Source organism: Acanthaster planci, linkage group LG03, assembly GCF_054643075.1.
Source record: "Acanthaster planci isolate LZ-2023a linkage group LG03, COTS_SCS, whole genome shotgun sequence".
NCBI classification, from domain to species: Eukaryota; Metazoa; Echinodermata; class Asteroidea; order Valvatida; family Acanthasteridae; genus Acanthaster; species Acanthaster planci.
This window is the reverse complement of record NC_141779.1, coordinates 25,966,569-25,983,063: the sequence shown is the minus strand read 5'-3', so window position 1 is coordinate 25,983,063 and position 16,495 is coordinate 25,966,569. Positions and strand designations below refer to the sequence as shown.

Here is a 16,495-nt window from a genome sequence, read left to right as displayed (position 1 = left end):
TTAATTATGCCACAAGGTAACAAACATTATATTGATTTAGAATGTTTGAAAAGTATAGCCACCTCGTTTCTTCCCTTTTAACTCTTGAGGTCGGAGAACAATATAGATTTGCTGAACAAACGCCTTCGTTTACTTTTAGGAAAGTTTATGTTCTAACCATTCAAAGCTTTGAAGTGTAGTGCGTGGGTACTTTAACGATTAATGTCTCTCTATTTATCCTACCATAATTGATCCACCCCTGAATGTCATACTTTATCCAGCTTTTCCGTTAACGCTAGCGCTCTTCCATAATCATCTCTCATTGCAAGTGGCGCCATCACCATTATCCCCAAAAAAGTATAATTAGAAAAGTGATTCCAGTATTTGTGATAATGATGTGTTTGTCTCTATGGTAACTGTAAGTCCAACATCCTGTTCTGTCGCTTCTGTCAAATATAGCTCTCTAGGGAGACACGCCACAAAGGTGACTTCTTCAGAACGGCATGCGGCATGAGTGTACGTCATTGTGGGAAATCTAAGGTTTCAAAGGCGCTCTCGAATTGTACTTAAACCACGACGCCATTCGCCGGAATCAGTGTCTTTTGAGAACAACTCGAATTAACAAAGACTAATTTGAGAGTCCTGGCTGTCAACTCTTCTACGTCAAAACACAGAGGCAAAATTGCTTTTACTGATAATTTGTATATGCCTTTTCACAGAGTTAACAATGTCTGAAAAATCCAACGCATTACTCAACAGACGAGGCAGTGAAACTACATTACGGCAGCACAGCGCTGATGACGCCCTGGAATTGGTAGGTTCAGTATTTCATTCCCTATACTGATAACGACAGTGTCGGCATCATAAAAAATGCTGACCGTTCGTCTTTAGGAGATTTTTAATGACACAAGTAAAGACATGACAATTCCTTCTGGATACATCATCGTGACATTAATGCTTTTCCGCCGAGAATATAAAAAACTGTTTCACAAACATTGATAATGTGGCGATTATCAAAGTTTATATTGGTGTGATAATTGCACTGACAGTAATGATGAGCATATGTCATAGCAATGACTGCAGTAATGACAATGATGCAAATGATACAGGATCCCATAAGAAGTCATCGCCTTCGACCGAGATGATAATTGTTATTTTTTATTTATTTTCACTTCAAGGCAAAACGCGAAACTGAATATCAGACCAAGCTGCGACGTTCCCGTCTCGTCCGCAAAATGTCCTTCGAGCTTCTCACCAGAAAACCACTAGTCTTCTCGCTCAAGAACAACATTGGTGCACTTGCTCGAGCTTTAAAGACATTTAAGGTATGAATTTAAAAATCCCCCGACCGTGACATCAGTGTTTTTGACCAAACTTCAAACAAGTAGGCCTACTAAAAAGATTATTTTATGTTAATTCAACGGGACGATGAGACCCAACAACGAAACATTAAACTAATATTAAGACTTTTCAATGACAAACCACGACACAAATTTAAAAATTCCTCGGGATTAGGGGTACCTTGCAAATTTAAGTAGGCTATTATGACTGAATTTTTATTTTGATGCTTTGTATTCAAAACCTTACTCATTCAAACAAATCTTCTTAGGAGAATGAGATTCAGGTACTACACATTGAATCACGGCGTTCACAGCGCCGTAAGTCGGAACTAGAGGTATATGTGGATTGTGAAGGCGAACGGGGACTATTCACGGAACTTGTGAAGCAACTTCAGAGACAAATGAGCTATGTGCAAGAACCACTAGATCACATCAAGCAGGAGGAAAGCATAGGTAAGGGCTGCATCCCCACATCTGTTCACACTCGCCGCAAAAAAGGACTAAAACAAAAACAAAAACAAAAACCGAAGAACTGAAATTCTGTTTTAAAATACTTTCACGGATTCAAAAGACAGTTCTTTGCAATCAATGTTGGGACGCCCAATCAATGGGTTAAGCGTGCAGAAATACTTGTCTCCCTGATGGCGAAGAGCATTGAAAGTAGACGGCAAGCGACCTGTCAGGCATGTCAACTTGATTCAGTTATTAATTCACTGATCTCTCAATTTTAGAATACGCAGGCAATGTTGATGACAGCCCCTGGTTCCCCCGAAAAATAAGCGATTTGAACCGTTCAGCATGCCGTGTGTTGACGTACGGTGCGGACCTCGATGCAGATCATCCGGTAAGAAATTGAAAAGTACAAACCTGCAAAGAAAGCAGCGTCTTTTAAACTTTTGTCAAAAACCGATTAACACCGACTTTCTGAAATCGTGTGTCCATTCAAAACCGTCTTAGGACAGAAATTCTGAGCCATCATTTAGCATGAGAGCCTACTTCTAATGAATATCACATAAGTACTGATTTATATATTATGGTTTGGTAGTGAGCGAAAGTGTTTTTGAACGAGCGACGAAAGTCTGTAGTATATATGGAGGACAATCTACCACTGTCTCCAATCGATAGGAGAAATCATTGTTCGTGGTAAAAGCCTTTACCTATTGGGCCCTAAATTGAATAACGAATCCCAAAATAATGGAATTTCCCAAAACGACCTAACCTTTTTCTCCAAACACATTCCACAGACGTAACCAAATTTTAAACAGTTATAAGTGACAAACTACAAGCAATCCTATGATTCTTTTAATTTTTTCGAAAACCTAGGAGAGCCATTCTGTTTGAAAATTATTTTGATGGCTTGATCCAGCCACTGGTCTTTGGAATGTTGCATGTCATCAAACGGGCAAAACACGTGTAAAACGCTGATGTACGTCATTAATTAACATGGTGATGAGTTTCTCACATTTTCGTGCGAAAGAGAGATTAGCTTCCTGATTGCTGGGACCAAGAGCTTTTCTCTTTAATTGGCCTGATTTACGTCACATACTTCTTTTATATGCAAATTGCAACGGCCTGGTACATAACTCTTTTCAATCATCTGATTGTGTGGAAACGTACGCTTTTCTTCGTCTCTTTAAAGCGATGTTCATCGGGAACCAAGTTAATTAATGAAAGAAAAAATCGAACCTATTTGTTTTCAGTTTTGGATGATATGATACATGTTTCTGAACGACAAAATGCCTTTCCTGTCTAATTTACTCACATGGCAAACAATTGTGGTTATATACCCCGCTTTTTAGGTGTATATTTTTCACTAATTGTCACATTTTGCCAAACCAACGCTGTTGTTTTAAAACCCACATACATACGAGCACAGAATCTAATGAGTATCCCTACTTTTACGTACCATTTACAACAATTTTGAAAAATATTTTTGCTGTACGAGTTACACTATGACCCACTTAAAGGCCATTGTTAACATTCTCCACGTGATGTATAATGGCGGTTAATGGATCATTAACGCATTTCCATTATGGCATCCACAAAACAAAAATCGCTTCTGACCTCATAACCACGCTTGTGAAGAGCTGAAGCATTATGTAACGCGGCGAAGCATTCTTAAATACATCACCAGAACGCTCAGGTAATGAACCAAAACCGAAACCACTCATGATTGCTACCACCGAGAAAATAAGTTTGGTTGTTTTCCCTTTGTGCGAAATAAGCGACTATTGAAATTAAGAAGTCCAAAACAAGCAAACGATTTGAAACTTAATAATTTGCATGTAAATGAAAAAAAGGTTTTCTTGCAAAGTTCAAACTTAAGAAAATAGTTACATTATTCAGGGTGCCCGCCACATGCCTAACGAATACAAAATAATTCATAAACCCATAGACCTGCCATTTCAGATATCATTTATTCTTAAATTTGTACCAGGGATTTAAAGATAGCCTGTACCGAAAACGACGAAAAGTATTCGCCGATATCGCCTATCAGTATCGACAGTAAGTACTCAACACATATTTTATGATTCTTAAACTGTCACAAAGGACACTTTTACAGATAACTTTTCTGACATACTAGATTTGAATATTTGCCATCTTTTTCACCATCTTTTTCACCATCTTTTTCACCATCTTTTTCACCATTAAGTGGTCAGCCAATCCCTCGCGTAAAGTACACTGAAGAGGAAACAAAAACATGGTAGGAAAATTACGATGTCGTTTGAGATTTTTATGTTTTTGATTATACTTCAACAAGTTTCAAGAAGGTTTTACAGGATTTTTAAATTTAATTTCTGTTTAAAAAGCAAATACTGATGTTGTGGATTTCTATCTCCCTTTTTATGACCACTTTTCCACTATCAGACTGTATCTCAAATGAATGTCCTATGTGTTTCTTATCCGAGAAATTAATTCCCGTATCTTCATGTATAACGCAAATTTGAAAGTAACGTTGAGACAAAATAAATAACGTCAACAGAAACTTTTTGTCAACTATAAGTTATATTTTTCAAGAGATCTTATGGATTATTAATCAATGCTCATCGACAGAAAGCTCAGGAGTAAGTATATGTGCCACTTCAAGAAAGCAACATGACATTTTTCATTTCTCCGACAACACTTTGCCCTTTTTCCCAGGGGACGCGTATTTTCTGAGTTGACGAGTCTCTATCCGTTGTACGCATGCAAGGAATACTGCGAGAACTTACAGATTCTACGTGATAATTTTGGCTACAGGTAAACTAGAATTCGGTAAATTGGAGTACAATATTAAGTGGTTTTGCTTTGGTTCGATTATCTTCCATCTAACGGTTTTTCGTATTTTTAAGTTAAAACTGTTTTTTTTTCTACCAGACAATTTATTTGTTTTCTCTCAGAATAAATAACGCTATTTTTAAAAATTCCTTTTCAGGGAGGACAACATACCTCAACTTGAAGATGTTTCTGTCTTCTTAAGAGGTGATAGTCTAAGCTATACTTATCAAATTAGACTTTTTCAACTGATTTTCGTATGATCGCGAATTGTAATCTGACTGATAAAAAAAAGAATGATATTGAAGAATCAATGTCGGTCATTTCAACGGCAGCAGCTTTAAGGCAAAAAGAAAAACCAGAAAGTTCCCTTAAGATTTGATTATTATTTTATTTGTCCAGAACGCACGGGTTTTCAAATCAGGCCAGTGGCTGGTTATTTATCATCGCGTGACTTTTTGGCGGGACTGGCGTTTCGTGTGTTCCACTGCACGCAATACATACGTCATGCCTCAAATCCATTCTACACACCGGAACCGTAAGTTATCAACTCATGTGTTTTAGCAGAAGTTGTAAAAAGAGCCAAATATTAATTTTAAAAATTACGAAATTAGGAACTTACTGTGTTTTTGCCTGTAAAATCCCTTTAATGATCCGATTTCCTTTCACACGTAGCGATTGTTGCCACGAGTTATTTGGTCACGTGCCGATGCTTGCTGACAAAAGCTTTGCACAGTTTTCACAAGTAAGTTATTCAACAAAAAAAGTTCGTTTGGTTCGAATTTCATTTTTGTGAAAGATGTCTAGTTTTTTCCTGCAGGGATTTGCCGAAAAACCAATGAACAATAATCATATGTACAACAAAATCACACCATACGCCAAAAAAACAAAAAACAAACGCCCTGCCAATGAAAAGCAATAATGGGCATGGGAAATGAGGTTAAAGTATAGCTACAATGAATTTTCCTTGGACACAAATCTTCTCAGTGCAACTTTGTGCTCTCCTTCAATGTGTGAAATTCTTTTGCACTAACATACGTTTTGAAATAGTGAAACAAAGTTGAAAATACGATTGCCTGATACACAAAGGTGCATTTCGAATGTTTGTAAACAAATTGATTGCAGTTACCCTTTAGGTCACTCATTGTTTTCATTTTGAAATTGGAATAAAGGATCCACTAAATTATTTTTCATAGAATAAAAAGCTCCATTGTGTTCTTTTCAACATAATTTAGTGCATTTACCATTTGTCCCCAGGAAATTGGCTTGGCATCACTTGGGGCTTCCGACGAGGACATTAACAAATTGGCATCGGTAGGCACCAATCCAAAGTCCACCAATATAACACCTTTGCAGTTTTCAGTACCATAACTGGATTTTTTTTTATCAATTTGTCAATTAAATGACAATTTAGTCTCGAAAGTCAGACAAAAATGGTAAAACCCACCTAATAACGACCACCGGATAAATCAACCAAACCGTGCAAGAAACCAATACATGTATTACTTAAATATATGACCATGATAGAATTGTTTTTATAATTTTTATCATAGTGCTACTTCTTCACGATTGAGTTCGGTCTGTGTAAACAGCAAGGAAAACTCAAAGTTTATGGTGCTGGCTTGCTTTCATCAAGTGGAGAACTTCAGGTAACACCATCCATTCTTTTGATAAATATTCTTTTGTGTAATGGACCTTTGTTGATGAATGCTGCATTTAGACCACCTACCACTGGAGAGACCGTAAACAATTATCACCCATACCAACAAACTATTAGTCGGCTCGCATGCAACACGATATATCCATTTCATCAGAAGGCTCATGTGTTGTCACCCTATTTAGAAAAATGTCGATTATCTAAAGTGAACTGTACGTTCTTTGGAAAAACTGATTTGATAGACACAGACATCGCACTTGTGACTTTGAATTTTTCCAACGTTAGCAAAACAAGAAGCGCTCTCAACGATTAAGTATACCGTTTTACACGTTTTACAGGTGGCTATATGCCCCAATCTTCGATATACCGCGCCAATATTTTCTCTTTTATGTTCGGTGGCGATTACAGATTTTCATTCAAAGTGAAAAACTCCTTTCAATTCACTTCAGTGCTGGGATGTACCTTGTTCATTTGTATACATATTTCTACATTTTATTCTTAATATTTGCATTTAACCAGTCAACTGTCGGTTTAATCTCAGTTTAATTCTTAGTAAACAATGTTTTAACATTACTGTTTGTGTATAACCGTGAACAGATTAATCATGCGGAACTTACCTATCAATGCTTCCAGATGGTATTTCAAATGCATGAATTTTCCAAACAAAATAATTTCCTACTGTGACCGAGGAAATGTAAGGAGTAAAAATCTAATTCCTAGGTTGCAAACGTGGTCTTCATTTGAAGAGATAGTGAAATGCGTGGTTCCAAATTTAGCCGCTCGCCAAACTTGCTTGTTGGTGGTGTATAAAGTCTCCAACTCAATACACTCATATTCCACAGCTAACTTACTCCTTCCATTTGGACTTGAGAGGTACAGTGAATGACGGTGCTGACAGCTTGTCTCTGAGTGTGACTTAATATGCAAGTCCTGTATGTGAATAGAAAACAAAATAGATGTACACCCAGCCAAAGAATTACGCAATGGCTTGGGCCAGGAGTAAACCTTCTAAGTACATGCAGATGTACATGGCTAGCCAACTCTGGGCAATTGATCGAATCAACTCAAGGCTCAAACTTTTTGTTCTCTTGCACACGGGAGGGATGTGGTTTAAGTCAGAGAAAGACTCACAGGTGGAAATTGTTTGATTCGAATGGGCTCAACGCTCCGCGTCCTTGCCTACTGGAAACAATTAAATTCCGCGTTTCCATCCTTTCTTCCAAACTTAACTAATAATTATTCCTTTTGTTGACAATCACAGCATGCAATGTCCAGAAAAGCAAAGACCCTTCCTTTCTCTCCTGTAGCGGCGACCAAGCAGGAATGTCGCATCACTACATACCAAGATGCCTACTTTGTCTCTGAGAGCTTTGAAGAAGCCAAAGAAATGATCAGGTATCATATCCCTAACCCTAATATAACCGATTTGGAACCTATATTCGCAAAATGTTTATCAACTTACGGGCCTTTCACTCAATGTCTTCACCAATTTAGTAAAATAGATGTCCCTATCAGGAAAAATACTGAGCCAGCTAAACTTTGTAATAACGAGATGAAATGATGAACAGTACACCAAACTGAAGGTTGTTGCCTGCAGTTGTTTCTTTTAATATGCAGATGGATGTTTTTCTTAACTATAGAGACTATGCTAGCACGATCCGCCGGCCATTCTCTCTTCGCTACAATCCTTACACCCAGTCAGTGGAAATTCTGCAGTCAGCTGATCAGGTTAATAGTGTTATCGATGAACTCAAAGATGATCTTAGCCTTCTTAGCAGCATCTTAGCAAAAGTGATTGTTTCTGCTGACACGGAAAGGAAAGGCGTGGAGTCGGACTAACTATCACCTCATGTGGTTACATCAATTCAATGTATTTTACAAAGATAGAACTGGAATTTTAAGTCAGGTTTTAGTTGACCAGCAGCAACCTCTTTCTTTAAATTAAAAAACTGGAAACTTTGTTTCACACAATTTTCTCTTCACATAATTTGTGAAGTGTAGATATTGTGGAATTATTTTATTATGTGCAAATATATATGTGATTCATATCAAATGTTATAAAAACTTGTAACTTTCATAAAGCTAAAATCGACATATTATTCAAGCACACAGGTTGGTTAAATTACATCCATGCAAAATACTTATCCGTTAGAATAGCACAAATATAGAAATAATTAGAATACAGTGTAATTTGTATATAAATGTTCTAGTACTGATGTAAAAGCATGAAAATCAACATGCAAGTATATATATATCTCAAAATAATCACATTAGAAAGTTTCCAAGGTAACACTCTCTACACTGATATGCACAGTACATTCAGAAAATTATAACATCACTTTTTGTGCAGAGTGATTTTCAGATTAAACAGGAGGTCACATACTGTTTTGTCCCAAATCCTCCAATTTCAATACGATTTTAGATACATCCTGGGATTAGGGTTAAATACTTACACTGAAGATGATTTGGTATTTTTCAGAAACTGTAATGTTTCAATATATATACCATATAGGTGTGAGTACACATTTTTCTGAGTAAAGTTGATGAAAGTAGCAAACTCAATAAAACAGTGGAAATCTTTGGATCGTAATTCTGCATACTGAAATGAACTAAAATTCTGCTAACTTTAAACTGTCTGTAGTCTGACTTGAACACTTGAATTACTGATCCTGATATATTTTAACAATTTCAATCAAATGTTTGTTTACTTGAATTATAACCTATAAAAAGCAATCACTGTAGTTGTTTTTTTAATTAATCAGAAATTACCAGTACTTTTCCAAATGGAATAATTGAAAGAATATCAAGTCAGTCTTTAATGGTACTGTTCCAGATATGTACATAACAATTCTGGTTAAATCTGTGTACATATGTAGTGCTTCAAGTACACTACATGTATCAGGCTAACCTGTCTAATGATTGTAGTTATACACAGAGGACCAGTCATGGCATTTAATGTAATCAAATAGTCCGTGCACTAGACCATGCCACACCTCATCAACATTCCACTTCCCCTATCTCACTATCCTTATACTTTTTCTGTCACATACTTCAAAGGAAGACTACAGTGGAATGAGGTACAAAAAGCTTAAATATCTGATGTCAATGAAAATACAGAGTAAATTCTGAATATTCTCTAAATTTGGTTTACGACTGAGAAATAACAGTTACACATAAAGAAGGCATTGATGTATATGTAAGTACATATACACAATTTTAACACTAACAATTTTAACAGAAAATTCCCAATAAAGTGACTTGATTTTTCAGTGTAATGAAATACTGAGTATCATAAGATCAAAATAAAAACTAAACCAAAGGGATTTCCCCAACTGACATCACATTTACAATGTGTCATCTCTTTGTCTTTTTTTGCCCCTGTGAGATTCAATACAAGAATACTATGTAAAGTTGTCAGTTAAATCCAACTTGCTTCTACACATATCACAACGTTGACATCGTGTACAGAGGGATAACTCACCACTTGAATGAGTTCCTGTGAGGATCAGAGGTGGCATTCTAATTCTTAATTAAGTTAAGCACTTAAATCAAGCATGTGATTTGTGTATACTAAGGAAGGCCAACAGAAGCACCCATATTTAACCACCTTGTGTTTAGAGAAATTATCTAAGGTTGATTATTTCATGCACTATGCTAACACCATCCCTAGGGGACTTCCACCCTTCTTACTGTGATCTTTTGAATCAATTCATTCATAAACGTCCGCCTACTTATATCTAAGTATGGTTAATCATTTACAAAATATTTATTTACACAGAGAGATGGTATGGATCGACAATAAAATAGTTCATTCAGTTTCCAAAGCTATTTACCTAAGGAGACCTTATTTAACAGCTTTAAATTAGCATTAAATTACTTGATTCTTTTTACAATAACAAATCACATTCTGTAAATAATTTATTCTGGCACCCTTTTGATTTTATGTTACTCAAAATTTAAATTAAACTTTAAAACCAAAACACCTAAACCTGATTCCAACAATGAAAAGTAAAAAATTCTCTGATTTGAAATTATTTTGTGGGAAATGTGTTAACGTTTTAAGGCCTTTTGTTATTGAAAATAAATATAAATATTTGGAAATTCTGTTAAACTTACCAAAATAGCAGAATTTTGATGCAAAGCCTTAGAGACAATTTCTAGTAAACTGGTCAATAGCAAATATACAAATATGACTACTAAATATGTTCTGTATTCCATAATAGCACATCTGTGTATACAAGGCTAAATTATTCTCTGGTATCTAGCATGATACGACAAAGGCAAAACTATATGTATTTAAAGCTGCTCGGATTTCTAAAACAGGGCTTTGGTTCTGTACCCTACAGCCAGAATGAATTATGTTGTTTTTTCTTAGTTTCAGATTTATTTTCTACTATTTTTGCATGTCACTTTTTAAAACCTGAGATCTCACTTTTCTATGCAAAAATATAGATAAGCAGAATTTGAACAGACATCCAAATCTGAGAATCACAAGAAATATTAGGTACTTACCCTCTTCTTGAAGATTTAAAAAACTACAATTTTAAGCATCTAATGAGGTTCGACAGAGACCCCCCTCCCTGTCAAAACAATAATCTTCTTTAAGAGCATGCTTGTAATTAAAATCTCATCATACGATGTTTTTATATAACATCCCCCAAATAACCTAGATTTGGTTCTTATACTACGCACTATTCTTTCCTGAAGCAATCGTCTATTCCTCAATCAATACCTTATTATGTTGAGTTTCACTGGTCCACAGACTGCACACTAAAGCCATTGACAGGACACCAATTTATGATAAAAATTCAGGAGTTGCATAAATTATTCCACAAGGTTTTATCCAGCTCTACACAAACATATTCTCATAGACAGGGCTTGAGCCATTGGAATGTAGGGCTTGCAATATGTCCATGATGCATTCGTGAATGAAGACATACTGGTCCTGTGAAGAAACCATTGATACACAATAAGAACGTGGTTAGTAAGTTATAAATAACTTAAACATAAATAAATATAGCCATAAAGAAACTATGGGTATGCGCTTGAACTTAACAATATAGCATAAACCACAGCTTACTAAAAAAGCTCAACAACACTCTCAATAAATGGACTTTTATGGGACTTGCTTTTCAACTTATAAGAGTCACAGTTTGACTATTTTTCCCTACATTTCAACTTTAAACATATTGAGTGTGTCTCCAATGGAAAAGGTTTAAAGTAAATCCCAATTTATTAGCACTTAGTACTTGGGCATACTACTTACAGAGATGGCATTACATGTCTGCCACTGGATAACATGTTCAAACTTATTGGGCATTTACCTACATGTACACGGGGTTGTAGGCCAGTAAATAGGCCCTACATGCCTGCCCGCCCCACATCATGACTTGCATGTTGTCATACTCTCTACTATCAGAACATTTTGTGGCATGTGGACTGGATGGTTTGCAAACTAAAGGAAGAAAACTACCAGCAAGACTGCCAGCTGGTATTTTCGAATTATGTTTGGGTCAAAATGGGCCTCTCAAAATTGCTCTGTTTAATGATGAAGTGTGGGCCTCAATGTCCACAATAGCAATGGGCTTCACGACTAATTTTAGGAGTAATCCCTGGAGAAAAAAGTTCCAAAGTGAAAATTTCAAGGAAAAATGAAAGATAAGGAAATGAGCTTTAATTTGATGTGAAAACGTCCTGCAAAACTTGTATTATATTGTATTATTTTTTTTAATGAAAGTATTTATGACTGTTTTCTTTGTTAGCTTATTTACTGATCTGCAAAACAAATAATTCTAATCAAAATGACCCTTGACCCTGAGAACCCTGACACACTGGGCCTTCTTACCTCAGTTTGAACCATGAAATTTCGATGCATTCTCATCTCATGGACAATTCCAAACACATCAACATCCCTATTCTCTTTGAGATGGAGTAGCAGATGATCAAGGCAGATGAATGTCCCTGTGCGTCCCACACCAGCACTGAAGGATAACAAAATAAATATATCTGGTTCAAATTAACAAGGCACAGGCTGTGTCCCAAACAGGTTTCTTGAACTACGGCTACTTCTGTTGTCAGCATGTCCCCGAGTATTGCCAAAAGACCTAGACCTAGCTCTAGCTAGCAACAGATTAAGATGCAGCCATGAGTGCAAAGCAGAATACCGGTATGTCAATATATCTTAATATATTATCCCTCCCCCCCCCGTAGTGTGGTAGAAGTCTACTCAAGAATACTTACCCGAATCATCTACTAATGCATTATTTCCCTTACGGCAGCTAGCCATTCGCTAAACCTTGATCAACTACAATGCGCCCTCATCTGCCACAGCACAATGTCTCATTACCACCATGATCATCCTTCCTTTTTGAAGGCACTCCAGCATCAGCGCCAAAGATGACGGGAGGACGGCAGGGATGTGTGATTCAGGTAATCACTCTCTAGTAGACTTCCACCATTCAATAAACACTCCACGCAGGAAATGTTTAAATGCTGTGTTGTCTGAGACAGTGGAACCATTTTTAAAGCCATTGTGAATAGCCACAATGACTAAGTGGTACTTGTAATTACATATTGTCAACACTTGAAGGCCTGGATTATAAATATGCAGAAAGAAGTCAGGAATTGTAGTTGGAGATGTATCAGTTGAAGAAAGAGATTGGTGTGTGTACCAATTAATGAAATGCTGTAGTCAACTACTGTGGATCTTGAGGGTTGACAACCAGTGTCCTTTTTGTGGCCAGGGCTGCAGCATTACAGGAAGGGCCAGTTGCCTCGCTGCAAAAGGGCCAGCAGGTCAAATGTAGATCGTCTGTCTGAGGGTGCAGAATCTTGGACCTCAGTTGGAAGAGAATATATGGTTGTTTTGGAAGAATAAGTGAATGGCGGACAAGGAAATCTGGTCTGCCGTGGAAATTAAGCTTGGGCGCGGCCAAAATGGAGCAATGAGAATAATTACCACTGATCTTACTCTGTCGTGGTAAGAACTCTTTAGATTAGAGATATTGGAGGGAAGGTATATGTGAACATGCAATTCCACTTGATGGTGAGGACATCTGTTGCCCAGGCTTGTGGATGGGGAAATCTGGTGCAGCACACTGGTAGGCAGGTGTTTTCTGCTGATACAAACAGGTCAATGTGAGGCATGTCCAGTGTAGCAAAGATTGAGTACGCTACCTCCTGGTGGAGCATCCACTCCATGGGGAGGATTGTTACTCGTGAAAAAACATCTGCCAGTTGTTCAAAGTGCCTGGAATGTGAATTGCTCGGAGATCCACTGCATTGTCTATTGTCCAGAGTAGAAGGTTCCACATCTGCAAACACAGGCTGGATGAACGGGTGCCACCTTGTTGGTTGATTATGATACTACTGTTGTGTTGTCTGACCTGATCAGTAGTGATTTGCCCCTGACTATAGACTGAAAGTGGAGGAGGGTATTGGAAACTGCTTGAAATTCCAGTGCATCAATGTGAAAGTTGTGGTACTGTGGACTCCAAGAACCCAACACGTGATGAGGGGCAGTGATGCTCACCGACCCAACGTTGATGCATCAATGGTAACTGTAACCTGAGGAGGTGGTCATAGAAAGCGAAGGCCACTGTTGACATTGAGATCATCTGCCAACAAAGATGTAGATGAAGCAGTGGGGTATGGAAACATGTACAAACAACATCGAGGAACTAGATCCACAAGGATGGTCATAAGTCTCAAAAGGCATAGCCAAGTGAGTCATTGCCGACTGATGATATATCGAAGGTTGGAAACACGTGCCAGGGCTGGGTATGCTGATCCATGAAGAAGATTGAGAACAGCCCCAAGGGAGAGAGGTCACTGAGATGGAGTGAGATTTGACTTCTCGTGGTTCACTAGAAATCTCAATTTAGTTGTACATGTAAGTGAGGTGAGTGGCATTCAATGTTTTGGCAAGAGACTGGCCAACAATGGGTTAACTGTTGAGACATTGAAAGGTCAGGACGTCTACGTAGCAAAGACGCACATTTAGTGAACACCCTTGGTGATGTTAACAAACCAAGGGGAGGAAGCAGAATTCGAAAAGGGTTGAGGGTGAATGGAAACATGAAAGTAAGCTCCCAAAGGTCTATCAACGTTGCCCATGAACAAGGTGAGATTGACTGCATGACAGTTTGAAGTGTCTCCATGCAGAACTGCTTAGGGCAAATAAATCAGTTGAGTGGTCATAGGTTGATGATTAGACAACATATCACAGAAGCGAAGCAAGAATCCCAGAAAATCAAGAGGTATGAAAAACACATCCGTAGACAATAGCACTAGCAGGACTATCACGACGGCAATGAAACAATGTGCTATAGTAGATGAGGGCGCACTGAAGTTGATAAAATGTTCACAAATGGCTACCTGGTGCTAGGGAAATAATGCATTGTAGGTGATTCAGGTAAGTTGAACACAGTAGACAGTGACTAGACTGTGCATCACATGAAATTCTGATTGTCAATGACAAGAGAAAATAGCCCAATTAAGACTGTATTTATAAAGCATGCATATCTACACATGCTGGTCACCATATCATTCCCTCTGCTAATTGGTTTAGAACACACTTCAATGACTTTATAATCCAACTGGAATACTTAAAATACTTCAAAATGTTCTAAACTGACAACACAATGGACCAACCTGCAGTGAACAAGTGTAGGCTTTCCATTATCTGGGATCTGGTTCCGTACCGTACGCACAAACTGCAAAATTCCATCACAGCTGTCAGGTACACCATGATCTGGCCAAGCAGTAAAGTTAAAATGACGAACTTGACGTCTCTTTTCACCCTGAAAGAAAGAAAAATGTCATATTAACTTGTACTACCTTGTATATTAAAAAAACAATCATGACATGAATCAAAGTTGGAAAAAAAGATACCTTTTCAATCATAAATTCACGAACAGTCCACAACTGTAGTTTCATCTCTGACAACAGTGTGACCAAAATGTCTCCAAAGTAAACTGGCTTTTCCAAACTTGGCCAGTATTTGTGGCATTTCACCTGACAAAGAACAAACCGTTATTGCATTAGAATTGTATCTGTAAAATCTGCAGTACCACTTCACATTAAAGCTCCATTGTATTATTTCTAAAGAGAAAACGTGTGTTCTAGAACAGTGTTAATAATGATGGCAGAAGTTCAGATTTCATGAATACAACTACTTACCCTGCCTTTTTCAACAAGCTGTGTCACCATGACAATTGTGGATATTTTTTGTTCCCATACTAAGCGCCACATGTCATCTTCAGTCCCAGGCAGTGGACCTTGACAAGCAATGAATTCTCTTGGTGAGTTGTAACCCTGATAAGAATACAGAAGAACAAGAAACAGCTCTGCCAATTTAAAAAAAATCTGAAATCACTTGTTGACATTTTTCATAACTTTCTGTATCAACTTTAGTCAGCAAATATTGACAGCTGAATACTGAAAAAATAAATGCATTGAGGTGCAAGATAACCAAAACTTCACTACTTTGTCCACTACTTTACAAAGCTAAAATCTATCTTAAAAGTATTTGGGAGTTGCATTTAATAGATTTGTTCAGGAGCTCTTTTGATTAACTTCCACATTTCAGAATGAATGTCATCATTTCATCCCTTGACGACGGGAATTTTTTCTGAAAGCTGGCTCCGAGAATTCCAGCCTCGCTTGGCCACGAATGCTACCTGCCAAACCGCAACTTCTCGGTTTGTGGCCCTGCGTGCTCTGCACGCTTTGAATTACTCAGTAAAAAGGCTGATTGCTCGGTGGCATGTGGCTCTACTCACGCTTCCACATTCCTATTGCCTCTTTTCAAGGTGGAGACTATTGTGGAGCTGGTGATTATGAAGCGAATTCGGTCTTTTCATTTCTTGGCAACACACAAAGGCCAATCACCATATATACAAGAGCAAGGGTCTGCCTTCTTTCACCGTATTCGCTCAAGCATGGGCCGAGAATAATAGCTGAAAAGCGGGCTGAGAATCTCAATTTTTACGGCGGCTCTTACTATCTCCTGGCGCAAAGGGGTTAATAAAACCTTCCAAACAAATGTTTAACATATTAAAAAGCAATTGCTGTAGTTCTCTCAGAAGCAGGAGCAGAGAAATATTAATGACAAAGTTTAGTTAGAGGCATGATGTTTGTATTGATGTAATTTAAAGATCAAACTTACAGGCATGAAGTTGGCATTGATGTAGTCAGATCCTTCTTCATCATCCACTTGTTTCAGTTTAACTCTGGTATGGTCATCTGCAAGAGGTTGCAGGCA

At 37.6% G+C, this 16,495-nt stretch overlaps 2 protein-coding genes across 3 annotated transcripts in view; one reads left to right on the top strand and one right to left on the bottom strand.

Annotated features, from left to right (window-relative positions):
• Window positions 1-526: 526 nt before the first annotated feature.
• Window positions 527-8,070, top strand: LOC110981081 (tryptophan 5-hydroxylase 1-like). Its single transcript, XM_022238305.2, has 14 exons — window positions 527-793; window positions 1,158-1,304; window positions 1,589-1,772; window positions 2,051-2,163; window positions 3,757-3,824; window positions 3,973-4,023; window positions 4,461-4,559; window positions 4,735-4,781; window positions 4,977-5,112; window positions 5,250-5,319; window positions 5,832-5,888; window positions 6,128-6,223; window positions 7,493-7,626; window positions 7,872-8,070. Exons 1-14 carry the CDS (start codon window positions 707-709, stop codon window positions 8,068-8,070), a joined length of 1,488 nt encoding a protein of 495 aa, XP_022093997.1. The 5' UTR covers window positions 527-706.
• LOC110981062 (tyrosine-protein phosphatase 10D-like) overlaps window positions 7,810-16,495 on the bottom strand; it is a 37,859-nt gene continuing 29,173 nt past the window's right edge. For both annotated transcript variants that reach the window (XM_022238248.2, XM_022238249.2), the window contains 6 exons: window positions 16,400-16,476; window positions 15,412-15,546; window positions 15,124-15,246; window positions 14,884-15,032; window positions 12,077-12,212; window positions 7,810-11,176 (listed from right to left, as the gene is read on the bottom strand). In XM_022238248.2, the coding sequence (XP_022093940.2) occupies window positions 11,081-11,176; window positions 12,077-12,212; window positions 14,884-15,032; window positions 15,124-15,246; window positions 15,412-15,546; window positions 16,400-16,476 (716 nt within the window). In that variant the 3' untranslated portion in view covers window positions 7,810-11,080. The remainder of the gene's footprint in view (window positions 11,177-12,076; window positions 12,213-14,883; window positions 15,033-15,123; window positions 15,247-15,411; window positions 15,547-16,399; window positions 16,477-16,495) is intronic.

What these genes read in the sequence shown, in the direction of transcription:
- LOC110981081 (XM_022238305.2), top strand. Translation starts at nt 707, where the DNA reads ATGTCTGAAAAATCCAACGCATTACTCAACAGACGAGGCAGTGAAACT. An exon ending in ACATTAACAAATTGGCATCG is followed by an intron (nt 5,889 to 6,127) that starts GTAGGCACCAAT and finishes TTTTTATCATAG; the next exon opens with TGCTACTTCTTCACGATTGA. An exon ending in GAAGCCAAAGAAATGATCAG is followed by an intron (nt 7,627 to 7,871) that starts GTATCATATCCC and finishes TCTTAACTATAG; the next exon opens with AGACTATGCTAGCACGATCC.